The sequence below is a fragment of the Schistocerca gregaria genome, chromosome 11 (genome assembly GCF_023897955.1).
Source record: "Schistocerca gregaria isolate iqSchGreg1 chromosome 11, iqSchGreg1.2, whole genome shotgun sequence".
Classification (NCBI taxonomy): Eukaryota; Metazoa; Arthropoda; class Insecta; order Orthoptera; family Acrididae; genus Schistocerca; species Schistocerca gregaria.
Genome location: NC_064930.1, coordinates 58,233,481 through 58,255,261, shown reverse-complemented (window position 1 = coordinate 58,255,261; position 21,781 = coordinate 58,233,481). Strand labels below are relative to the sequence as shown.

Below are 21,781 nucleotides of genomic sequence, written 5' to 3'. Positions count from 1 at the left end.
TCAACATCCTGGGAACCCACCTGGCACAAACCTTTTTTAACGCCAACACTTTCAGTATTCTGCAAACACTTCCTTCCCCTATCCCAACGTAGCGAGACAATTCGTTCACTGTGATGCGTCTGTCAGCAGTCACCAGTTCGTTAACTCTCTGCACATTGTCTGGAGTGTGTGCAGTACGAGGCCTGCCGGTGCGAGGACAATCCTCAATATTGCCGTGCCAGCTTTCGTCACGTAACCTGCTCGCCCACCGACTAACTGTACTGCGATCGACTGCAGCATCTCCGTACACCTTTTTCAACCTTTTGCGGATGTTTCCCACCGTCTCGTTTTCACAGCACAGCAATTCCATGACAGCACGTTGCTTCTGACGAACGTCAAGTGTAGCAGCCATCTTAAAGACATGCTGTGACGGCGACACTCACGGGAACAGGTTGAACTACACTCCTGGAAATTGAAATAAGAACACCGTGAATTCATTGTCCCAGGAAGGGGAAACTTTATTGACACATTCCTGGGGTCAGATACATGATCACACTGACAGAACCACAGGCACATAGACACAGGCAACAGAGCATGCACAATGTCGGCACTAGTACAGTGTATATCCACCTTTCGCAGCAATGCAGGCTGCTATTCTCCCATGGAGACGATCGTAGAGATGCTGGATGTAGTCCTGTGGAACGGCTTGCCACGCCATTTCCACCTGGCGCCTCAGTTGGACCAGCGTTCGTGCTGGACGTGCAGACCGCGTGAAACGACGCTTCATCCAGTCCCAAACATGCTCAATGGGGGACAGATCCGGAGATCTTGCTGGCCAGGGTAGTTGACTTACACCTTCTAGAGCACGTTGGGTGGCACAGGATACATGCGGACGTGCATTGTCCTGTTGGAACAGCAAGTTCCCTTGCCGGTCTAGGAATGGTAGAACGATGGGTTAGATGACGGTTTGGATGTAACGTGCACTATTCAGTGTCCCCTCGACGATCACCAGAGGTTACGGCCAGTGTAGGAGATCGCTCCCCACACCATGATGCCGGATGTTGGCCCTGTGTGCCTCGGTCGTATGCAGTCGTGATTGTGGCGCTCGCCTGCACGGCGCCAAACACGCATACGACCATCGTTGGCACCGAGGCAGAAGCGACTCTCATCGCTGAAGACGACACGTCTCCATTCGTCCCTCCATTCACGCCTGTCGCGACACCACTGGAGGCGGGCTGCACGATGTTGGGGCGTGAGCGGAAGACGGCCTAACGGTGTGCGGGACCGTAGCCCAGCTTCATGGAGACGGTTGCACATAGTCCTCGCCGATACCCCAGGAGCAACAGTGTCCCTAATTTGCTGGGAAGTGGCGGTGCGGTCCCCTACGGCACTGCGTAGGATCCTACGGTCTTGGCGTGCATCCGTGCGTTGCTGCGGTCCGGTCCCAGGTCGACGGGCACGTGCACCTTCCGCCGACCACTGGCGACAACATCGATGTACTGTGGAGACCTCACGCCCCACGTGTTGAGCAATTCGGCGGTACGTCCACCCGGCCTCCCGCATGCCCACTATACGCCCTCGCTCAAAGTCCGTCAACTGCACATACGGTTCACGTCCACGCTGTCGCGGCATGCTACCAGTGTTAAAGACTGCGATGGAGCTCCGTATGCCACGGCAAACTGGCTGACACTGACGGCGGCGGTGCACAAATGCTGCGCAGCTAGCGCCATTCGACGGCCAACACCGCGGTTCCTGGTGTGTCCGCTGTGCCGTGCGTGTGATCATTGCTTGTACAGCCCTCTCGCAGTGTCCGGAGCAAGTATGGTGGGTCTGACACACCGGTGTCAATGTGTTCTTTTTTCCATTTCCAGGAGTGTAAGTTTGAAAACAGGCGGGAAGGATGTATCTGCACACTGTAAAACTTACGCACATACAGAACGAAAACTGTATTTTTACAAAAATAGTGCGCATTTCTTTTGGAGTGACAGTCGTATGTATGGTGTTAGCAGCGCAATGTCCCACTGGTACGTTTCTGCCAGATTACGAACGGTGCCAGCTGTGGCGTGCTGAAAGGAACAGCCAGAAGTGTGCGTCACACACAAACGCAAATGGAAACGCAAACACTGCTCCACAAAGGCGGACACACGCGCCCGAACGGTAAACATGTTTATCCCGGCTGTTCAGTGAACCCCGGTAATTCTCCGCTCAATCGCCTGGTGCTGACTGCAGGTCACCAAACTCGTTCGTTTTTACATTAAAAGTTCTCGCTTCACTTATCGCGTCAGCTTCAGACAAAATTTCAAGTTTTCCATGATAGCCTACATCGTCATCGCCAGATACTACAATCGACTTCCGTGAACTGGTTTTGTTCTCTTATTCTTTCTGCCCCCACTATCTGAGTGGTAAAACTACGCCCAACGCCGTTACGCCTGCTGAATGTTTAAACCCTGACGGTGTACCTTACCCTAAAACAAAACGAAACGCAATTAACTACCTTACAACTTAGCACCACAAGTTGATGTATACTAAAAAATACAAAGAAAGTTACGCAAATTTTTTAACTAAAACAATACTATAACCAAATAAAGTGCGTACTTTAGATTACACATCCAAGCATTTCGTATATTAGACGAATGGTTTTTGGTTAACGTTTGTACTTCACGTATCACTAGCAGTCGAGATGACAGGCATCTTATCCGCACGGCTGTAACGGATCGTGCAGCCACGTCTCGATCCCTGAGTCAACAGATGGGGACGTTTGCAAGACAACAAACATCTGCACGAACAGTTCGACGACGTTCGCAGCAGCTCGGACTATCAGCTCGGAGACCGTGGCTGCGGTTACCCTTGACGCTGCACCACAGACAGGAGCGCCTGCGATGGTGTACTCGACGAGGAACCTGGGGGCACGAATAGCAAAACATTTTTTCGCATGAATCCAGGTTATGTCACGATGGTCGCATACGTGTTTGGCGTCATCGCGGTGAACGCACATTGGAAGCGTGTATTCCTACTCTTGATGAACTGTGGTATCGTGTTGAAGCTGCATGGGCAGGTGTACCTGTAACGCCATCCGTGCTCTGTTTGACTCAATGCCCAGGCGTATCAAGGCCTTTATTACGGCCAGAGGTGGTTGTTCTGGGTACTGATTTCTCAGGATCTATGCACGCAAGTGGAGTGAAAATGTAGTCAGTTGTAGTATAATATATTTGGCCAATGAATACGCATTTATCATCTGCATTTCTTCTTTGTGTAGAAGTTTTAATGGCCAGTAGTGTGGATGTAGAAATAGCATTAGTGGAACGCGGACTAATGGAAGTCGTGAATTTATGAACTGCGACAAATCGCAGTTACTGAAAAGAGGCATTCGCAGAAATCACTGCTATCGGAAATCGGAGTTTAGTCAGTGCTGCCTGCTGAACGCCTCCAGCGTGTCGCCGGCGAGGAAGTGAAGCTGTGGCGGATGGATGTGGGGTGGGGGGAGGGGGGGGGAGAGAAGGGGCGGTGAATTAATGACTGGACGTGTCGACCTCTGGCGCGCGGGATCCGCTCCGAACCGGTTCCCCTGTGGCTGGCGTGATCCTCAAGACAAACAAGGCGCAGGCGACCGTCTGGTCACTTCTGGTTCCCGCAATCACACACGGTCACAGCTGGACTCAGCTTCTATCGCCACCAGACACCGCGGTAACGATACGAGACACCATAACACGGCCGCCTTACAAGTTTCTGTAATGACTAGGCGGTGCTATTCAGGCGTGACATTACACAAAGCCTGCTGAGTAACGTTACTTCTCTCTCCCATATCGGCCGTCTGTTGACCGTATGTCCGGAACCGTGCGACTGCTACGGTTGCAGGTTCGAATCCTGCCTCGGGCATGGATGTGTGTGGTGTCCTTAGGTTAGTTAGGTTTAAGTAGTTCTAAGTTCTAGGGGACTAATGACCACAGCAGTTGAGTCCCATAGTGCTCAGAGCCATTTTTTTTTTGTTGACCGTATGAAGTAACTTACTATTGAACTTCTCTTTGTTCCTAGTTTTCAGACTTTCCAGTATTTCTTCATTATTTCACTTTCTCCTCTTTGTCTTTCATCTCTCCGTACAGTGATCGATTTCTGACTTCTCCCTGAAAAACCTCCAAACTTCCTAGTATTGTCTACAAAAGCTGACCTGTATAGAATTTATGGTTTCCTAAAGTACACTACTGGCCATTAAAATTGCTACACCAAGGAGAAATGCAGATGATAAACGGGTATTCAATGGACAAATATATTATACTAGAACTGAGACGTGATTACATTTTCACGCAGTTTGGGTGCATAGATCCTGGGAAATCAGTACCTAGAAAAACCACCTCTGGCCGTAATAACGGCCTTGATACGCCTGGGCATTGAGTCAAACAGAGATCGGATGGCGTGTACAGGTACAGCTGCCCATGCAGCTTCAACAGGATACCACAGTTCATCGAGAGTAGTAAGTGGCGTATTGTGACGAGCCATTTGTTCGGCCACCATTGACCAGACGTTTCCAATCGGTGAGAGATCTGGAGAACGCGCTGGCGAGGGCAGCAGTCGAAGGTTTTCTGTGTGCAGAAAGGCCCGTACAGGATCTGCAATGTGCGGTCGTGCATTATCCTGCTGAAATGTAGGGTTTCGCTGGGATGGAATGAAGGGTAGAGCCACGGGTTGTAACACATCTGAAATGTAACGTCCACTGGTCAAAGTGCCGTCAATGCGAACAAGAGGCGACTGTGACGTGTAACCAATGGCACCCCATGCCATCACTCCGGGTGATACGCCAGTATGGGAATGACGAATACACGCTTTCAAGGTGCGCTCACCGCTATGACGCCAAACACCAATGCGACCATAGTGATGCTGTAAACATAACCTGGATTCATGCGAAAAAATGACGTTTTGACATTCGTGCACCCAGGTTCGTCGTCGAGTACACCATCGCAGGCGCTCCTGGAGACCTGCAAGGTGCAATACACTGACCACTCGTCACTGGAGAGCTCGTGAAAGCTGGTGTCAAGAACACGTGGTCAGTGGAACAGTGGTCCCATGTTATGTTGACGGACGAGTGCAGGTATAATCTGAACTGTGATTCTCGCCAGTTTTCCATCTGATGTGAACCAGGAACCTGTTACCAACCCCTTAATGTCGTTGAAAGGGACCTGTATGGATGTCTTGGTTTGATGGCGTGGAGTGGCATTATGATTGGTGCACGTACACCCCTGCATGTCCTTGACAGAGGAACTGTAACAGGTCATTTTGCACCAGTATGTCCGCATTTTCAGGGGTATAGTGGGTCCCACCTTCCTCCTGATGGATGATAACCGAGCAATCGTGGAGGAGTACCTTGAAAGAGAAGATATCAGGTGAATGGAGTGGCCTGCCTGTTCTCCACACCTAAACCCCATCGAGTACGTCTGGGATGCTCTCGATCGACGTATCGTTGGACGTCTTCAAACCCCTACGATAGGTACTGGTGCAAGAATGGGAGGCTATACCCCAGCAGCTGTTCGACCACCTGATCCAGAGTATGCCATCCCGTTGTGCGGCCTGTGTACGTGTGCGTGGTGATCATATCCCATACTGATGTCGGGGTACATGCGGAGGAAACAGTGGCGTTTTGTAGCACGTGTGTTTCGGGACGGTTTTCTCAACTTATCTCCAATACCGTGGGCTTAGAGGTCTGTGTCGTGTGTGTCCCCTATGTGCCTATGCTATTAGCGCCAGTTTTGTGTAGTGCCGAGTTGTGTGGCACCACATCCTGCAATTTTCCTTAATTTATGAGCGGGAGTGTATTTTATGGCAAAACAAACGCAACCTCACAGAATTTCCGTCTATTGCTTTAATTTTGGTCACCGGCGTTGTTACACCCTGCCCACCCTGCAGATGTGCAGGTTGTCGAAGTCACGGTAGCGTTTGTTCCGGTCAGTGTTGGAAGATACTGCCTGCGCTCCGCTTCTGTGCGCCGGGACTGTGCAGTAACCTCGACAGCGGCCGGCTGCCGAGAGCAAGAGTCCAGCCTGCGCGCCTCGTTCTGCCAACTGCCGCCGGCGCCAACTGGTTCGACCTCTGCCGCACCAGAGGTCGGCGCCCGTCTCAGGCTGCTAACTCAGCCCAGCCCAGCGCAGAAACTGGGCGCAACCGGCAAGGAAGCCCTCCGACGCGAGATCCAAAGCTCAGTTTTTAGCAAGCGCCTATAACTGCTCGGCGACTGCGGTCGGCTGTTGGCTGAGTATTTCGTCTTTGTTTGCTGTCTGGCTGGTACCCCTGAACCTCGCTCAGTAAATGTGCAGTCAGAATTGTGTAGCCTCCAACAGCATTCGTGTTCAGTAAGCCTGGTTACTATGTCTAAAACACTTCACAAAGTAGAGATTTTTGCATTCAGGATATGTTCAAAACACACCACTAATTTGCATCGTGAACACCAAATGAAAAATGCCAGCCCACAATAATGAGAAAGATGTGCACCATCAAATTCGAAGGATTGGCAGTTACAAAACGGTGCAGGACGCCCCATTAGGTGTTCGGAAATTCCAGTTGCGGATTTCTGGGACTTGTAGAGGGGGTATGTAATATTTTGAATAGGAACCCATATCAAGAAATATCATCCGATGACGAAACAGGGTGACAAAATTATAGGCTACGGCACCTGTACATCTGTTTCTGTAATGTTTTACAAACTTTCTAGAATGATGGAGATGAATAAATATATCGATCTGAGGCAAGGACACCTGGTTCGGAAACGAACAGGTCGAAATTTGCATGCAATAATGATTCTCATACCTAGACAGTGACTACATCCAAGATGGCGGCTCTCAAGATGGCCGATGCCGTCACCACGACATCTGTAAGTTGCCCGCTCCCTCCCACCTACAGAGACCCCAAAACAGACGCCATTGTGATTTCTCACACCATTAAAGTTTTTTAGGGGTGTATCCAGACTTTCGCCTCACCTTGTAGTAATGGGGCTGTTGGTGTGATGGTTATGATTGTTATGATTATGTTTATGTCACGGTGATGTGATTGCATTGATATTGATACGGTGGTAATGTCAGTGTGTTGCTGAGGTGAAGTTAGCGTGGCGGTGATGTGGCCGTGTTTACTTTCTCAGATGCACGACGCGCTGGAGGTTATCTGCTTGTCATTATGTCATGGTGGTGTGATTGCCTTGACTTTGATACGGTGGTGATGTCGATGTGCCACTGTTACGGTTAAGTCGGCGTGGCGGTGATGTGGCCGTGTTTACTTTTTCAGAGACACGATGTGCTGGTGGTTATCTGCTTGTCATTATGTCACGGTGGTGTGATTGCTTTGACTTTGATACGGTGGTGATGTCGATGTGCCACTGTTACGGTTAAGTCGGCGTGGCGGTGATGTGGCCGTGTTTACTTTTTCAGAGACACGATGTGCTGGTGGTTATCTGCTTGTCATTATGTCACGGTGGTGTGATTGCTTTGACTTTGATACGGTGGTGATGTCGATGTGCCACTGTTACGGTTAAGTCGGCGTGGCGGTGATGTGGCCGTGTTTACTTTTTCAGAGGCTCGACGTGCTAGTGGTTATCTGCTTATCATTATCATTATGTCACAGTGGTGTGATTGCTTTGACTTTGATACGGTGGTGATGTCGATGTGCCACTGTTACGGTTAAGTCGGCGTGGCGGTGATGTGGCCGTGTTTACTTTTTCAGAGGCTCGACGTGCTAGTGGTTATCTGCTTATCATTATCATTATGTCACGGTGGTGTGATTGCTTTGACTTTGATACGGTGGTGATGTCGATGTGCCACTGTTACGGTTAAGTCGGCGTGGCGGTGATGTGGCCGTGTTTACTTTTTCAGAGGCTCGACGTGCTAGTGGTTATCTGCTTATCATTATCATTATGTCACAGTGGTGTGATTGCTTTGACTTTGATACGGTGGTGATGTCGATGTGCCACTGTTACGGTTAAGTCGGCGTGGCGGTGATGTGGCCGTGTTTATTGTTTCAGAGGCACGACGCGCTGGTGGTGCGCTCCGAGTCTAAGGTGACGGCAGAGGTGGTGGCTGCGGGGGCGGGCGCGTCGCTGCGCGCCGTGGCCAGGGCCGGCACTGGCGTCGACAACATCGACGTCGACGCCGCCACCCGCCGCGGCGTCATCGTCCTCAAGTAAGCACACTGGGCCGCTGCGGCCGCCGCTCTGCCCCGTCCAGCGAACCTCCAGATCCGACCTGTCTCAATGGGTCCCTTTTACAACCATTAGCTGCACCGCATTCTCCTCGTCTTTCTCACCCATTCTGCACGCTATCACTGCGGCTCTGAAACTTTCTGGCAGATTAAAACTGTGTGCCGGATCTAGACTGGAACCCGGCACCTTTGCCTTTCGCGGGCAACTGCTCTACCAAATGAGCTATCAAAGCACGACTCACGCGTCCTCACAGCTTTACATCTGCCAGTACCTTCCAAACTTTACAGAAGCTCTCCTGCGAACCTTGCAGAACTAGCACTCCTGAAAGAAAGGATACTGCGGAGACACGGCTTAGCCACTGCCTGGGGGGTGTTTCCAGAATGAGATTTTCACTCTGAAGCGGAGTGTGCGCTGATGTGAAACTTCCTGGCTGATTCTGCTAGGTTCGCAGGAGAGCTTCTGTAAAGTATGGAAGGTGGGAGGCGAGGTACTGGCAGAAGTAAAGCTGTGAGGACGGGGCGTGAGTCGTGCTTGGGTAGCTCAGATGGTAGAGGACTTGCCCGCGAAAGGCAAAGGTCCCGAGTTCGAGTCTCGGTCCGGCACACAGTTTTAATCTGCCAGGAAGTAGCACATCAGCGCGCACTCCGCTGCAGAGTTAAAATCTCATACTACGACTCTGGTTAAAATAATTACTGATACCTGTTTATTTGCGGCCGCACTTCTCGAATATTTTACACAAATGATTACATCTTCTCTCACTAAACTATTCATTGACGATAGCGATTTCCCTGTTACACCTATCTCAAGTGGCAGCTCACTGTCAACCATGTCTGAGCACGGTCCCTCCTTTCAATAGGCCACTGTTGTTGTGTCAGACCGCTATTTGCGTATGTGATATGTACACTGAAGCGCCAAAGAAAGTGGTATAGGTATTCAAATACAGAGATGCGTAAACAAGCAGAATACGACGCTGCGGCCTGCAATGCCTATATAAGACAAGCGACTGGCGCAGTTGTTACTGCTACTACAGTGGCAGGTTTTCAAGATTTAAGTTGATCTCAACGTAGCATTATAGTCGGTGCTCGAGCTATGGGACACAGCATCTCCGAGGTAGTGATGAAGTGGGGATTTTCCAGTATGGCCATTTCACGAGTGTACCGTGAATAACAGGAATCCGGTAAAACATCGAATCTCCGACATCTCTGCGACTGGAAAAAGATCCTGCAAGAACGGGACCAACGACGTCTGATGAGAATTGTTCAACGTGACAGAAAGGCAACCTGAAACTTCCTGGAAGATTAAAACTGTGTGCCGCACCGAGACTCCGCTGCAGAGTGACAATCTCATTCCGGAAACATCCCCCAAGTTGTGGCTAAGCCGTGTCTCGGCAATATCCTTTCTTTCAGGAGTGTTAGTTCTGCAAGGTTCGCAGGAGAGCTTCTGTGAAGTTTGGAAAGTAGGAGGTGAGGTACAGGCAGAAGTAAAGCTGTGAGGACGGGGCGTGAGTAGTGCTTGGGTAGCTCAGTTGGTAGAGCACTTGCCCGCGAAAGGCAAAGGTCCCGAGTTCGAGTCTCGGTCGGGCACACAGTTTTAATCTGCCAGGAAGTTTCATAACAGTGCACACTCCGCTGCAAAGTGAAAATCTCATTCTGGAAAGGCAACGTTACCGCAAATGGCTTCAGATTTCAGTGCTGCGTCATAAACAAGTGTCAGCTTGCGAACCATTCGATGAAACATAATCGACGTGGGCTTTTGGAGCTGAAGGCCCACTCGTGTATACTCAATGACTGCACGACACAAGGCTTTACGCCTCGCCTGGGCCCGTCAACACTAACATTGGACTATTGATGACTGGAAACATGTTGCTTGGTCAGACGAGTCTCGTTTCAAGTTGTATCGAGTGGATGGGCGTGTACTGGTATGGAGACAACCACGTGAATCCGTGACCCCTGCATGTCAGCAGGGGACTGTGGAGGCTCTCTAATAGTGTGGGGCGTGTGATATGGGACCCCTGATACTTCTAGATACGACTAACACAGGTGGCGCAAACGTAAGCGTCCTGTCTGATCACCTGCATCCATTCTCGTCCATTGCGCATTCCGACGGACTTGTGCAATTCCAGCAGGACAACGCGGCACCCCACACGTCCAGAATTACATGTGACACGTACATAAGCATTTTGTCTGATCAGTTGCATCCATTCATGTCCATTGTGCATCGTGACGGACACGGGCATTTCCAGCAGGACAATGCGGCACCCCAGACGTCCAGAGTTGCTACAGAGTAGCTCCAGGAACATTGATCTGCGTTTAAATACTTCCGCTGTCCTCCAAACTCCCCGGACATGAACATTATTGAGCATATCTGGGATGCCTTGCAACGTGCTGTTCGTAAGAGATCTCAACCCTTTCGTATTCTCACGGATTTGTCGGCAGCGCTGCAGGATTCACGGTGTCAGTTCCCTCCAGCACTACTTCAGACATTAGTCGACTCCATGCCACTTGCGGCACTTGTGCGTGTTCACGGGGTCCCTACACGATATCAGGCAAGTGTACCAGTTTCTTTGGCTCTTCGGTGTACATACATCTAATTTTGCACTATGTTACCTCTTATTATACTGCTGCTGAACCAGCGGCTAGCCGAGCAGGCACCTTGACTATACTTCCACCATTCGACAGAATTCTTCACGTCGCCCCCCTGACCCGACTAAAAAGACTGAGCCAGCATCTCACTGCAATCAGTGAAGTGTTGAGCTCAAGGAAATGGAAACAGGTTTGAGTTATCCCTCATTGGTCCTCAGCTTAGGTTCAAAATGGTTCTGGCTCTCAGCATTATGGGACTTAACTTCTGAGGTCATCAGTCCCCTAACTAACCTCAGGACATCACACACATCCATGTCAAAGGCAGGATTGGAAGCTCTCAGCTTAGGAATACGCAGTAAGCTTCCATAAGCTATACAGTTTCCTCTAGGCTGACAGCTGTTTAGCATTAAGTGATGATAATTTGTTGTCATTCTGTACTGTCTGCTGTCTAACTAACCATTCACCGTGTTTCGCCTGTTCCAGCACTCCTGGGGGCAACTCTGTGAGCGCCTGCGAACTCACCTGCTCTCTCATCACCGTGCTCGCCAGGTCAGTAACTCCGCAAGACTCACCGCTGTCTCACACCATGTTTGTGTTCGTTCATTTGACTGCTGCTTCGATACACTATTCAGGATGTAAACACAAAATTGTACTGAAATGCAGGACGATCTGCTGCGAATTGATGCATGGTGCAGGGAATGACAATTGAATCTCAATGTAGACAAGTGTAATGTGCTGCGAATACATAGAAAGATAGATCCCGTATCATTTAGCTACAATATAGTAGGCCAGCAACTGGAAGCAGTTAATTCCATAAATTATCTGGGAGTACGCATTAGGAGTGATTTAAAATGGAATGATCATATAAAGTTGATCGTCGGTAAAGCCGATGCCAGACTGAGATTCATTGGAAGAATCCTAACGAAATGCAATCCGAAAACAAAGGAAGTAGGTTACAGTACGCTTGTTCGCCCACTGCTTGAATACTACTCAACAGTGTGGGATCCGTACCAGATAGGGTTGATAGAAAAGATAGAGAAGATCCAACGGAGAACAGCGCGCTTCGTTACAGGATCATTTAGTAATCGCGAAAGCGTTACGGAGATGATAGGTAAACTCCAGTGGAAGACTCTACAGGAGAGACGCTTAGTAGCTCGGTACGGGCTTTTGCTAAAGTTTCGAGAACATACCTTCACCGAAGAGTCAAGCAGTATATTGCTCCCTCCTACGTATATATCGCGAAGAGACCATGAGGATAAAATCAGAGAGATTAGAGCCCACACAGAAGCATACCGACAATCCTTCTTTCCACGTACAATACGAGACTGGAATAGAAGGGAGAACCGATAGAGGTACTCAGAGTACCCTCAGCCACACACCGTCAGCTGGCTTGCGGAGTATGGATGTAGATGTAGATAAAACTGCAGTCAGTCACTTTTTTGAACCAGCAGCAGCAGCACTCCGTCTTCAGTCCACGAGTGGCCTACCGGGACCATCCGACCGCCGTGTCATCCTCAGTGGAGGATGCGGAGAGGAGGGGTGTGTGGTCAGCACACCGCTCTCCCGGTCGTTATGATGGTTTTCTGTGACCGGAGCCGCTACTATTCGGTCGAGTAGCTCCTCAATTGGCATCAAGAGGCTGAGTGCACCCGAAAAATGGCAATAGTGCATGGCGGCGCGGATGGTCACCCATCCAAGTGCCGGCCACGCCCGATAGCGCTTAACTTCGGTGATCTGACGGAAACCGGTGTATCCATTGCGGCAGGGCCGTTGCCACTTTCTTCAATATTTATTTATTATTCCACTAACCGCGTTTCTAACCTTTTCAGGTTTATCTTCAGATGGTTTTCTGCAAGTTACATAACTGCTTCTAGCATAATGCTGGGGTCTAGCTCTGTGACAAAAATGGAACACGCTTTAGTGTATCGTCATGAGTATTGTTCATCTGTCGATATGGATGCAAAATTTTTCGTTTTGTACTTACTGCGACAATAACGGAGCCTTTTTTCTGTTACTGTCCATCTCTCTGCCTCCATTTCGATGGCCATTTGGTACATCACTTCACACACTTTTACACAATTTGTACACATTTACATTGTCTATTTTGTTCAGAGACACTATTTGTTTTTGTTTCGCCCTATATCGGCTTTAAAACATAAAAACAAAAACAAATAACATCACTGAGCAAAGTAGGCCTATGTCATATCGTTTGTCAAAATCTTCGTAACAAGCAACAGTTGTATAGCACACGCTGGATGCTGGCAAAGTTTCGCGATCACAGTGTAAATGTTTACAAATTGTGTGAAAGTGCGCGAATTGATGTACCAACTGGCCATCAGTATGGAGGCAGACAGATGGACACTAACAGAAAAAAAAAGCCGCCCATATTGTCGCAGTAAGTACGAAACTAAAATTTTGCGTCCATATCGACAGATGAACAAATACTCATGGCGATACATTAAACTTTAGCATGATTTAATTATTAAAGCATGTTCCATCTTTGTCACAGAGCAAATAGCAAGCATCATGCTAGAAATAGTGATGTAGCTTCCAGAAAACCATCTGAAAATGAACCTCAAAAGATTCGAAAACCGGTTAATGGAATAGTAAATAACTATTCAAGAAAGTGACGGGTTGCAGTTTTATGTATTTATATGCTATTCAGACGTAAACAACTACACTCTTCAGCTTTCAACAATTACTCTGTTCAACCATCGACAGTTACAAAAACAAACTGACCTTTTTAGAAAGGTATGAACGTGAAAATTACTTAAGAACAACACTTTTTCACTATTAACCAAATAGGGCAGCTGCATAAAGTCTGAATACAGCAACAATAATTAAATTTTTCTTCAGGAAAAATGTTTACAAACAGGTCTGCACAGTAGAACTCTTTGACATACAAACAATTATGTTAATTTCCAATATGTTAGTTTCACAATGATATCATTCAAGAAAACTTTGCTAATTAATCAATGAAGTCGTGATTTCTGTATAGGTCCTTGGTCATATTTTATAGTTGCTTCTCAGGCGTCGAAGAAATGAGTTACTGTTCTATACTAAGAGACTAATAATGTTTGTAGAAATGATTTTGTGGACTTCCTAAGATCTGCTAGGAATTGTTCGCTGTGTTGCTGGAACCTGGGACATGCGACGATTAAATGATTAACATCTCCAACAGCTGTGTTATTGCAATCAGAAATGTCTGATTTTCGTAGCCGTAGGCGATACAAATGGGAAGGGAACCTGCCACGCACGATTACACTGAAGCTGCGACAAGCATTGACGGAGGTAGGAGACTAAATGGGCCGACTTGGAGCAGGAGAGGCACCACAGGACATTTTCATTTACACTGTCTATACTTTTACAAATAAATTCATAAAACTTTGTCAGCAAGACCAGGAAGTATCCAGGATTCACACTCATAGCAGTTGCAGTTCAAAAACATAACAAAATAAATTTTTTTTACATGTGTAATTTCATAATTTTTTCACTTATTATTGGCTGCATTTGTTACTGTAGGTACACTTTTCTTCATAAGCATGGGAGATTCTTCGATGAATTCTGCACAGCATACAAACTAAACTTACATATCTATGAAACTCTAGAATTTTCCAAATCTCTTAAAAACGATCGTAAAAATTCAGATAATTAAATATCAAATTTGAGTTTTTTCTAAACAGGAAGTTTAAAATTAAACAGCTCACTCATGTTTTCATTAATTAAATCAATTCTACATTGTTCACTCACTCCATGGCTTGTAAAATGAGAGCGTGGATGTCATACCGTCATAAAAACAACTTACAGCGCAAGATTAGCACCTGGTGGACACAATTGTAGCTAATGTGGTTTTCCCGAGTAAATCGGTTTCGCATTAACGCATTAGCATATCCAACAAGTTCCATTGTCGTGCGATAGTTACAAGCCACACTAAACGCCTTGAACAGGTGCACTTTAATTATGAACACTCGATACGAAGTTGTGTACATGTGACGGACGATATTGTCATATACGTTTTCTTACTTCATAATCTCACTGGCTGAGGACGTATTGAACATTGTCCTGTAGTGAAAACAAGTTGAAATTCGATTCTGACTATTTTTCGTCCGTGAATGTAAAGGTATCTAACTACCGTTATCAGTCCCAAAATTTGCTAACTAGTGTACCAATGATTTATTGTGCGAGGTGTTTAGAGGTTATACCTCATAATCAGGCTATATGGCATTTCAGAAACAATTCCACAATAGGATCATGCAGATCTTAAACAGTCTTTTCATAAATGGTGTGGTTATCCTGAGAAAGAAGAAGAGAAGACCATGTAAGAATCGATGTCATTTTGCAAGCTGGACTGATGTTTGCATGAGAATGTTTTGTAACGGACACTCGCTTTGTTCTTATGGCGTGTTAGGAAACACCTCAGCTCATTACAGCGAGACTGTCACGCCATAAGAACAAAGTGAGTGACTGTTACAAAACATTTTCCTGCAAACATCAGCTTGCAGAGTGACATCGATTCTTACTTGGTCTTCTCTTCTTCTTCCACAGGATAATCATAGCATTTATGAAAAGATTGTTTAAGATCTGAATGATCCTATTGTGAAATTGTTTTTGTAATGCCACATAGCCTGATGGTAGGGTATACCCTCGAAACACGTTGCACAGTAAATGAATGGTACATTAGTTAAGAAATTTTGTGATTGGTAGTGGTACATCTACATCTACGTGATTACTCTTCCATTCACAAAAAAGTGCCTGACAGAGGGTTCAATGGACCACCTTCAAGCTATGTCTCTACCGTTACACTCTCTACGGCACGTGGCAAAAACGAGCATTTAAATTTTTCTGTGCGAGCCCTGATTTCTCTTATTTTATCGTGATGATCATTTCTCCCTATGTAGGTGGGTGCCAAAAGAATGTTTTCGCAATCGGTGGAGAAAACTGGTGATTGAAATTTAATGAGATGATGTCGTCGCAACGAAAAACGCCTTTGTTTTAATGATTGCCACTCCAATTCACGTATCCTGTCTGTGACACTATCTCCCCTATTTCTCGATAATACAAAACGAGCTGCCCTTCTTTGTACTTTTTCAATGTCACCTGTCAGTCCCACACCGCACAGCAGTACTCTAGAATAGGGCTGACTAGCATGGTGTAAGCAGTCTCTTTAGTAGACCTGTTTCACCTTAGGTAGTTGGAAAGAATTACATAAGTTTAAATTCAACAGATGTCACACATCCAGACTCCCGTTGCAAGTCCAAGCCAATGGGCTACGAATATTTCCAATCTCTTACAAACTTGCCTCAAACCATTGTTGGTTATTACACGTATTACTGTGACAATAAACTTTTTCATATACATGTTATCCACGATTTAACTTCCACTTCATTCGAAATTTGTCCAAAGGGAACCGTATTATGATGCCTTGTCTCTCTATGATCCGACAAAACAAACCTGGCAAATATTTGACCAATTTACACTTTCAGTACCCACGCTCGTTACTGCCGAAGAGAAGTGTAACACAGGTTGTGGATGCTCCTTCTGGCGCTGCTCAGCTATATACTAAGCGTGAATGAGATTTTAACTCTGCAGCGGAGTGTGCGCTGATATGAAACTTCCCGGCAGATTAAAACTGTGGCACCGACCGAGACTCGAACTCGGGACCTTTGCTCAGCTTGCCCGCGAAAGACAAAGGTCCCGAGTTCGTCTCTGTCGGTGCACACAGTTTAATCTACCAGGAAGTTTCATACTAAGCGTGGCTCAGAGCGGTGGATCAATAAATGTAAAAACTGCTGTAGGAAAGCTGTTGACAGGTTCCGCCGTTACGGTAGCCCCGTAGCTCCTGTCCTTTAAACGTAAGCAGCCTTATGTGCCTCTGCGGAGACCGCCTGCGCTGCAGGCAACCTGCAGCACACACCTCCTGTACAGGTTGTATCTGCATAGAAACCAAGGCGTCGCTATCGTCAACAACTTATACACAGGAACACACGAACAAGTTAAAGACTGCTCTGCTCTCTCCGATTTTATTCGTACTTACAGGAATCAGTTTCATAAAACAATGCGATACAGCTCTGGAAAATACTCGAAAAAACTTTGAAGTGTGTGTGTATCCTAGCGGTGGCAGATATAAGCGGTGATCAAAAAGTTTCCCTTCCAAGAGTCCAGAATACCATTGACGCACCATGTTGAAGATAGCCGTTTGGTAAAACGGCCTGCTGCGTGAAGAGGTCCGTAACTGCCTGCAAGCATAATCTCGGCTGTACAAGGCTTATTTAAAGGGACCTGTTGTTGTTGTGGTCTTCAGTCCAGAGACTGGTTTGATGCAGCTCTCCATGCTACTCTATCCTGTGCAAGCTTCTTCATCTCCTAGTACCTACTGCAACCTACATCCTTGTGAGTGTGTTTACTGAATTCATCTCTTGGTCACCCTCTACGAATTTTACCCTCCACACGGTCCTCCAATACTAAATTGGTGATCCCTTGGTGGTGGTGGTTAGTGTTTAACGTCCCGTCGACAACGAGGTCATTAGAGACGGAGCGCAAGCTCGGGTTACGGAAGGATTGGGAAGGAAATCGGCCGTGCCCTTTCAAAGGAACCATCCCGGCATTTGCCTGAAACGATTTAGGGAAATCACGGAAAACCTAAATCAGGATGTCCGGAGACGGGATTGAACCGTCGTCCTCCCGAATGCGAGTCCAGTGTGCTAGCCACTGCGCCACCTCGCTCGGTAGGTGATCCCTTGTTGCGTCAGAACATGTCCTACCAACCGATCCCTTCTTCTGGTCAAGTTGTGCCACAAGCTCCCCTTCTCCCCAATTCTATTCAACAGTTCCTCATTAGTTACGTGATCTACCCATCTAATCTTCAGCATTCTTCTGTAGCACCACATTTCGAAATCTTCTATTCTCTTCTTGTCTAAACTATTTATCGTCCTATGTTTCACTTCCATACATGGCTACACTCCATGCAAATACTTCCAGAAACGACTTCCTGACACTTAAATCAATACTCGATGTCAACAAATTTTTTCTTCTTCAGAAACGTTTTCCTTCCCATTCCCATTTTATATCCTCTCTACTTCGACCGTCATCAGTTATTTTGCGATATTCTCAGTAACGCTTGAGAAGTACGCGCTACTGCTTACACATTTTGCTGTCCCAATGGAGTGCTGTGGTTGTACGAAGTTAGCAGTAACTGCGCGTTCCAAACGTCGTGGCCTTGTGAGTACAAAATGGAAATGTGTAAGAATTGGCACTTTTTACGGACGCTTATGACAGCGCCCCACAGACCAGACGTGTTCGTCATCATGATGAGCGGTGTGTTGTTGCAGGAACGTGCCGGCGGCGTGCCAGTCGCTGAAGGAGGGCCGCTGGGAGCGCAGCAAGCTGGCCGGCTCGGAGCTCAGCGGCAAGACGCTGGCCGTGCTGGGGCTGGGCCGAATCGGCAGGGAGGTGGCGGCGCGCATGCGCGCCTTCGGCATGGCGGTGAGTGTGGCCCCGCCCCCTCCTCCCCACCACACAGGCCCGACCCCGCCCCCTGCCTACACTTCACTTCTAATTGGCTGTCGGGCCACTCCCATACAGCCGACACCAGTGGAGTCTACTACTGTGATGAGCCAAAACGTTACGACCACCTCCTTAATAGCCAGAATGAGATTTTCACTCTGCAGCGGAGTGTGTGCTGATACGAAACTTCCTGACAGATTAAAACCGGGACTCGATCTCGGGACCTTTGCCTTTCGCGGGCAAGTGCTCTACCATCTGAGCTACCCAAGCACGACTCACGGCCCGTCCTCACAGCTTTACTTCCACCCGAGTTCGAGTCTCGGTCCGGCACACAGTTTTAATCTGCCAGGAAGTCTCACCTCCTTAATAGCTTGTCTGTCCGTCTTTGGAACAAACTACATTCGGTACGAAATACCTCGCTCGTTCTCCTATAAGGGATGCAGTAGTTTCCAGCCGGTGTGGCCGAGTGGTTCTAGGCACTTCAGTCCAGAACCGCACTGCTGCTACGGTCGCAGGTTCGAATCCTGCGTCAGGTATCGATGTGTGCAATGTCCTTAGGTTAGGTTCAAGTAGTTCTAACAAGGGAACCTCCCCATCGCATCCCCCTCAGATTTAGTTATAAGTTGGCACAGTGGATAGGCCTTGAAACATTGAACACAGATCAATCGAGACAACAGGAAGAAGATGTGTGGAACTATGAAAAAATAAGCAAAATATACAAACTGAGTAGTCCATGCGCAAGATAGGCAGCATCAAGGACAGTGTAACCTCAGGAGCGCCGTGGTCCCGTGGTTAGCGTGAGCAGCTGTGGAATGAGAGGTCCTTCGTTCAAGTCTTCTCTCGAGTGAAGAGTTTACGTTCTTACTTTTTTCACAAAGTTATGATCTGTCCGTTCGTTCATTGACGTCTCTGTTCACTGTAATAAGTTTAGTGTCAGTGTTTTGCGACTGCACCGCAAAACCGTGCGATTAGTAGACGAAAGGACGTGCCTCTGCAATGGGAACCGAAAACATTTGATCGCAAGGTCATAGGTCAACCGATTCCTCCACAGGAAAACACGTCTGATATATTCTATACCACACTGGTGACGGCATGTGCGTCACATGACAGTAATATGTTGTCGACCCACCTAACTTGTACACTTGGCGAATGGGTAAAAAGATTCTTCTACTTTGCCCGATTTAGGTTTTCTTGTGGGCGTTATAATCACTCCCAAAAAAGTGATGAAAACATAAGAGTTTGCCACATAAACTGCAACAAATGAATGCAACAGTTTTACAGTCACACAGTTTTCCCTGTGCTCTGTCAAAACATATGTTTTTAACGTTTTCAAATTTTTCCGTGTGTAGACCGTCAAATCCTGCATATGTCCAAGCAAATCTGAACATGTCCTGGAATTTTGTAGAGCGAAGTTGATTATGTGTAAGTACCTGAACTTTCATAATTATCTGAAAATAAAAAATTAAAATTTTCACTCGAGGGAAGACTTGAACCAAGGACCTCTCTTTCCACAGCTGGTTACGCTAACCACAGGACCACTGCGGTCCTGAGCCCACATTATCCTTGATGTTGCATATCATACGCATGGATTACTCAGTTTGTATATTTTCCTTATTTTTTTCATAGTTCCACACAACTTCTTCCTATTTTCTTGATTGATCTGTGTTCATTGTTCCAAGGCCTATCCACTGTGCTAACTAAATCCGAGGGGGGTGCGATGGGGAGGTTCCCTTGTAAGTTGTAGGGGACTGATGACCTCAGATGGTAAGTCCCATAGTGCTCAGAGCCATTTGAACCCAGTCCATCACACTCTTTTAGTCCGTCAGGAAGTTTCAGTCTCTAGCGAAGTCCGATGTCATCATGAAGAATGTGAAATTCCAGAATGAAATTTTATTCTGCAGCGCAGTGTACACTGTTATGAAACTTCCCGACATATTAAAACTGTGTGCCGGACCGAGACTCGAACTCGGGATCTTTGCCTTTCGTGGGCAACTGCTCTACCATCTGAGCTACCGAAGCACGACTCACGCCCCGTCCTCACGCCTTTACTTCTGCCTGTATCTCGTCTACTACCTTCCAAACTTTTCCATGTGTCCGCAATATCTTTTCTTTCAGGAGTGCTAGTTCTGCAAGGTTCGCAGGAGAGCTTCTGTAAAGTTTGGAAGGTAGGAGACGAGGTACTGGCAGAAGTAAAGGTGTGAGGACGGGGCGTGAGTCGTGCTTCGGTAGCTCAGTTGGTAGAGCACTTGCCTGCGAAAGGCAAAGGTCCTGAGTTCGAGTCTCGGTCCGGCACACAGTTTTAATCTGCCGGAAGTTTCAATGTGAAACTGATCAAACCATATATCGAATGTTGATAAAAATAGCTCCATATTTAGCAATCATATACAATGGCTCCCTTATAGAAAGATCCGTATCTAAAGACTAGAAAGTTGCACAAGTCACACCAACACCCAAGAAAGGAAATGGGAGTCATCAGCTAAATTTCAGATCAACATCAGAAAACGATTTATTGACACACAATCAACAAGGAGTCAGAAAATATCGTTCAAATGGTTCAAATGGCTCTGAGCACTATGGGACTTAACTTGTGAGGTCATCAGTCCACTAGATCTCAGAACTACGTATACCTAACTAACCTAAGGACATCACACATACCAATTCCCGAGGCAGGGTTCGAACCTGGGATCGTAGTGGTCGCGCGGTTCCAGACTGTATAAAATATCGTTCTTGTGCAACTGAACTACCACTTTATTCTCACCAGGAGATGTCAAACTGATTCCATATTTTTAGATTTACAGAACAGAAGTCCCATAGTGCTCAGAGCCATTTCATCCGATAGTTTCTTGGTAGGTTAGTGAAGATACATTATGTATATTTTTAGATTTACAGAACAGAAGTCCCATAGTGCTCAGAGCCATTTGATGCGATAGTTTCTTGGTAGGTTAGTGAAGGTATACTATGTGAACAAAAGTATCCGGACACCCACAAAAACATACGTTTTTTATATCAGGCCACTACTGCCAGGTACTGTATATCACCGACGTCAGTAGTGAGTAGGCATCGTCAGAGAGCAGAATGGGTCGCTCCGCAGAACTCGCGGATTTCGAACGTGGTCAGGTGATTGGGTGTCACTTGTGTCATACGCGACATTTCCACACTCCTAAACATCCCTAGGTCCATGTTTCTGATGTGATAGTGAAGTGGAAACGTGAAGGGACACGTACACCACAAAAGCATACAGGTCAACCTCATCTGCTGACTGACAGAGACCGCCGACAGTTGAATTGGATCTTAATGCGCAATAGGCAGACTTGTATCCAGACAGGAATTCCAAACTGCATCAGGATCCATTGCTCCACTATGACAGGTGGGAGTTCAGAAAACTTGGATTTCGTGGTCGAGCGACTGCTCATAAGCCACACATCACGCCTGTAAATGCCAAACGACGCCTCGCTTGGTGTAACGAGCGTAAACATTGGACGATTGAACAATGGAAAAACGTTGTGTGGAGTGACGAATCACGGTACACGATGTGGCGATCCGA

The 21,781-nt window shown here is 47.1% G+C and overlaps 1 protein-coding gene across 1 annotated transcript in view; it reads left to right on the top strand.

Annotated features, from left to right (window-relative positions):
* LOC126295405 (D-3-phosphoglycerate dehydrogenase) overlaps positions 1-21,781 on the top strand; it is a 77,796-nt gene that overhangs the window by 33,217 nt on the left and 22,798 nt on the right. Inside the window, exons 2-4 of the mRNA XM_049987885.1 lie at positions 7,976-8,133; positions 11,218-11,283; positions 18,063-18,216. Of these exons, the coding sequence (XP_049843842.1) occupies positions 7,976-8,133; positions 11,218-11,283; positions 18,063-18,216 (378 nt within the window). The remainder of the gene's footprint in view (positions 1-7,975; positions 8,134-11,217; positions 11,284-18,062; positions 18,217-21,781) is intronic.